The sequence below is a fragment of the Pan troglodytes genome, chromosome 15 (assembly GCF_028858775.2).
Source record: "Pan troglodytes isolate AG18354 chromosome 15, NHGRI_mPanTro3-v2.0_pri, whole genome shotgun sequence".
In the NCBI taxonomy this organism is placed as follows: Eukaryota; Metazoa; Chordata; class Mammalia; order Primates; family Hominidae; genus Pan; species Pan troglodytes.
Genome location: NC_072413.2, coordinates 22,861,858 through 22,866,959, shown reverse-complemented (window position 1 = coordinate 22,866,959; position 5,102 = coordinate 22,861,858). Strand labels below are relative to the sequence as shown.

The 5,102-nt window shown below is 47.7% G+C and overlaps 1 protein-coding gene across 1 annotated transcript; it reads left to right on the top strand.

Annotated features, from left to right (window-relative positions):
• The first annotated feature begins 2,017 nt into the window (after nt 1-2,017).
• Nucleotides 2,018-4,836, top strand: CTSG (cathepsin G). The gene is made up of 5 exons (XM_522810.8): nt 2,018-2,222; nt 2,979-3,126; nt 3,580-3,715; nt 3,891-4,145; nt 4,580-4,836. Exons 1-5 carry the CDS (start codon nt 2,168-2,170, stop codon nt 4,751-4,753), a joined length of 768 nt encoding a protein of 255 aa, XP_522810.1. The 5' UTR covers nt 2,018-2,167; the 3' UTR covers nt 4,754-4,836.
• Nucleotides 4,837-5,102: the final 266 nt, after the last annotated feature.

The following is a 5,102-nucleotide window of genomic DNA, read 5'->3' as shown; positions in this document are numbered from 1 at the left end:
AGGTGCTATACTATTCTCTCTTTGCTCCCTTCTTCTTCACGTTACTTTTCAGATGCATAAAGACATTTTATAGAGCCTGTACAAGAGAAGAGGTTAATCTCTGTGCAGCTCTAAAAATAAGTGAAAAAAATTATATATTTATGTATAAGGAAAGGAACCCTAACTTTCATGAGATTTTCAAGAGGGCCTATTATGCTCCATAAAGACTGGGAATTGTATCTCACACCAATCAGAATGGCTATTACTAAAAAGTCAAAAAATAACAGATGCTGGCAAAGTTGCAGACGAAAGAGAACACTTACACACTGTTGGTGGGAGCAGTTCAACCATTGTGGAAAGCAGTATGGTGATTCTTCAAAGAGCTAAAAGCAGAACTACCATTCGACCCAGCAATCCCATCACTGGATATTTACCCAGAGGAATATAAATCATTCTACCATAAAGACACATGCACGCAAATGTTCACTGCAGCACTATTCACAAAAGCAAAGACATGGAATCAATCTAACTGCCCGTCAATAGACCAGATAAAGAAAATGTGGTACATATACATTATGGTATATATACAAATGCAGTCATAAAAAAGAATGGACTCATGACCTTTGCAGGGACATGGGTGGAGCTGGAGGCTATTAGGAAACTAATGCAGGAAACCAAATAATACATGTTAGTTAGCAAACTAACGCAGGAAACCAAATAATACATGTTCTCACTTATAAGTGGGAGCTAAATGATATGAACTGTGAACACAAAGAAGAAAACAACAGACAGTGGGGTAAGAGGAGGGAGAGGAGCAGAAAAGATAACTATTGAGCGCTGGGCTTAACATCTGGGTGATAAATATGTACAACAAACCCCCGTAACATGTGTTTACCTATGTAACAAACCTTCACATGTACCCCCAAACCTAAAATAGAAGTTAAAAATAAATACCTAAGTAAAAGATTTTCAAAATAAAAGACAGAAAAAAAGAGATTGGGAATTGTATTAGTCTTCAATTCTGCTATTTCTGCAAAAATTATACTGGATTATAACGGTTTTCTGTGCATACACAGAATCTTCTAAATATTTTAAGTGTTTTTAATAATCCACTGCATTACTCTGCAGTAATTTGCTGTTCTTTTCTCCCATTGTTGAGTATGTGGCTCTAATTCTTTTATAGGTAGCACAGCAATGAATGTACCTCCTTCTCAGAAGCTTTCACTCCTGGGATTAGGTTGATGGGCCTCTAACGTCACCAGTGAAATGGGATCTTAGATATTTTCCAGCTAGGATACAACAGCTCCCAATAAAACCAAATCACTAAGCCTTTTCTGCAAGCAAGGAGCTGTCTGGAACATAAGGACTTTAACCTTGGGTAGGAAACAGGCAAGTAGAAGTCTTCAATTGTGTCACAATTTTCACTGAGGACTCAAGTGACCTAAGAAAGTCATTGTGATTGTCAGAGCCTTGTTCTTCCTTTTCTTTCTCCAGCCGCACACTTCACCTACTCAGGAGAGTGCCTACGCAATCTGACTTGACAACTTCTAGAAAGAAATTAGAGCAACAGGGGTCTCAGCAGGGTGGTCTTGGGCCAAACACTGAAAGCAGGCAGGCTTACCCTTTCCTCTTCTGCCCCCTTCAACTTTTTCCTGATGTTCTTACCCACATCCCTCACCACACCACACCCTTTCATTCATCCTTGTTCCAGACTTATTAAGTATATACAGATAAGCAATCCAGGGAACTTGCATTCATTAGGAGAAACCCAGAAATTCAAAAGCAATGATGATCTAATCCCAGAGGAGTAGAAAACAGGAAGTGGGCAGCTGCCAGCTTTCTTGCTTTGCTGGAGTATTCTGGAATTTGATGGATTGAGGGTTCTGGACACAGTGCCCCAAGCCCCTTCCTTGTTGTGCTGGGTTCCTATTTCTGCTCTCGGCACTGACTTAGCAGCTGCACAAGAGCTCACTATGTTGGCTTGGATTACACGGTCTCACCCACATCTCCGGCAGTTTGTGGGCAAACCTCCTGAGCAGGCTTGGGTGATGAAACCTTTCATGGTAGCAGGAGAATGGGACTGTGAATTCTCAATCCCCGGTCCCCACCCCTTCCTTCCTCTCTCAGGGCCTTAAAGTCTAGGAGGAGGAAGCACAGCAGCAACTGACTGGGCAGCCTTTCAGGGAAGATGCAGCCACTCCTGCTTCTGCTGGCCTTTCTCCTACCCACTGGGGCTGAAGCAGGTGAGTGACCATCCCCACCCTCAGAGGCCTGACCTCATCCCATAGATTCTTGAGCCAAATTGCCTTGGTATATCCTAATTCTGTACTGTTGAGCAAGTTATTTGAATTTGTGTTTCCTCATCTATAAAATGAGAATAATATTAATACCGATCTTGCAGAGTTGCCATGAGAGTTAAATAAGTTAGAGTATTTAAATGTCTTGGAATTGCCCACACACTATAAGTGCTATAAAAACATGCTTTGTATAAATAATTTGGCAGCATGTGTCAGACCCTACCTAGGAGGTAAGAATACAGCAATAACAGTACCATCAGCTCATGTCTAGATTTTTAAACACCAGTCCCACGTGGTCTTGAATTGGACTCAGAGGGCTCTGGGAAGCTCCATGAGGATAAAAGTATAAGGGAACTTCAGGAACAATCCTGTACTTACAGCAAAGCATTCTTCTCAATACCTGAGGCTGAAGCTGGCCTTGCCTGGAACAAGGGTTGTTCTCCCTCTTTTGGAGAGGAGGAGGGAGCTGAGGCCTAGGATGGGGAAAAGGGCTCCTTTCAAGACAGCAGTGTTTCCTGTAGAACCCTGGAGCCCCCTCCCAATCTGCTGCCCCATAGACTCCAACCCTCAGCACCATCTCCTCCCTCTCCTGCACCCTCTCTCCTGCCATCCCCATCTTCCAGCCTTTCTGGAGCCACCAATCTGGTACCCACACTGCAGGTTCAGCAAGCATAGAGCTAAGTGCCAAATGCTTCCTTCCAGGGGAGATCATCGGAGGCCAGGAGAGCAGGCCCCACTCCCGCCCCTACATGGCGTATCTTCAGATCCAGAGTCCAGCAGGTCAGAGCAGATGTGGAGGGTTCCTGGTGCGAGAAGACTTTGTGCTGACAGCAGCTCACTGCTGGGGAAGGTGAGGAGCTAAGGAACTTCCTGGGCAGCCAGGAACACAGCCCTGGGGAGCTCTTCGGAGGAAGAGCCATCTGAAAGAAGAGCTGTAGCAATGAAAGGGTGAAAGAAAGACCAAGTGAGTCTTTGCGGGAGGGAACAGGCCAGTGTAAATGAGGAGGAAAGGAGGATAAGATCAAAAAGAGCAAGAGGAAGAGATGGAAGACACATATTGGGGCTCAAAATATAAACTCAGGCTATTTATCAATTTAATCTGGGGAAGCAAACCTGAAGGCAACTACCACCCTGTCATCCCTAGCTCAGAGCTGCTGAGAAAGAGGATACAGCTGAGCCCCAGGGCCTCCCAACCCCTCGATTCTGGTTAGCTGCAGTCTTGCCCTCCCCGTGCTGTCTGCCTACCCTGCAGAGCTGGTGGACCATAGCTCCTGCAGCCCAGACCTACCTCTTGCTTTTGCAGCAATATAAATGTCACCCTGGGCGCCCACAATGTCCAGAGACGGGAAAACACCCAGCAACACATCACTGCGCGCAGAGCCATCCGCCATCCTCAATATAATCAGCGGACCATCCAGAATGACATCATGTTATTGCAGGTACCACCTACCTGGCCCTCTGGCTCCTTCCTAGTGTGTCCAGGGACAATGGAGGAGGAAGTGAGGGCAAGGCTCCGGGGTGGCGGGGAGGGCATGGGATGTGTACTGCACCAGCGACCTCCGAGCCTTGGCTGGAGGCCCCAGCTGAGCGGGAACGCCTACATTCTTCCTCCAGCTGAGCAGAAGAGTCAGACGGAATCGAAATGTGAACCCAGTGGCTCTGCCTAGAGCCCAGGAGGGACTGAGACCCGGGACGCGGTGCACTGTGGCCGGCTGGGGCAGGGTCAGCTTGAGGAGGGGAACAGATACACTCCGAGAGGTGCAGCTGAGAGTGCAGAGGGATAGTCAGTGCCTCCGTATCTTCGATTCCTACGACCCCCGAAGGCAGATTTGTGTGGGGGACCGCCGGGAACGGAAGTCTGCCTTCAAGGTAAGGCATGGGCATTGGCCAACACACCCCTGGAGAGAGGGGCCCGTGCAGAGCCAGGCAGTGCGAACAGATTCCATCCCCACAGCCTCAGCCTGGCAGCCAGACCAGGGTGGGCTGGGGATTGTTTTCCCCATCAACCTGGTCTCTGGCGGAATAGGAGGAAGACCCACAACACATACATAGGCAACATTCTCCTGGAGAAGGGAGAGGTACCTTGACTCAGATTAGGCTGGAGACAGTAACTAAGGCAGAGCTGAAGTCCAGCGAACGAAAAGATCCAGAGGCTTTGCTCCTGCACCCCACCGATCTTCCATCTCACACACACCCAGCAATTGAAGGGGCCCACCCACCCCTGCCTTCCCTGAGAGCCCGGAGCTCAGGGCAGCAGGAGCAGGGAGGCCTGTCTCAGTCTCCCTTCCCCTCTCTACCTACAGGGGGACTCCGGAGGCCCCCTGCTGTGTAACAATGTGGCCCACGGCATCGTCTCCTATGGAAAGTCGTCAGGGGTTCCTCCAGAAGTCTTCACCAGGGTCTCAAGTTTCCTGCCCTGGATAAGGAGAACAATGAGAAGCTTCAAACTGCTGGATCAGATGGAGACCCCCCTGTGACTGACTCTTCTTCTCGGGGACACAGGCCAGCTCCACAGTGTTGCCAGAGCCTTAATAAACGTCCACAGAGTATAAATAACCAATTCCTCATTTGTTCATTAAACGTCATTCAGTACTTAGTTTGTTTGGATTGCTACAACAAAATAGCACAAATTGGGTGGCTTATAAATAACAAATTTATCTCTCACAGGTCTAGAGGCTAAGAAGTCTAAGATCAAGTCACTAGCAGATTCAGTGTCTAATTAGGGCTCATTTTCTGGTTCACAGACAACCATCCTCTCCCTGTGTCCACATATGGCAAAAGGCGCAAGGGAATTCTCTGATGTCTCTTTTACAAGGGACCTAGTCT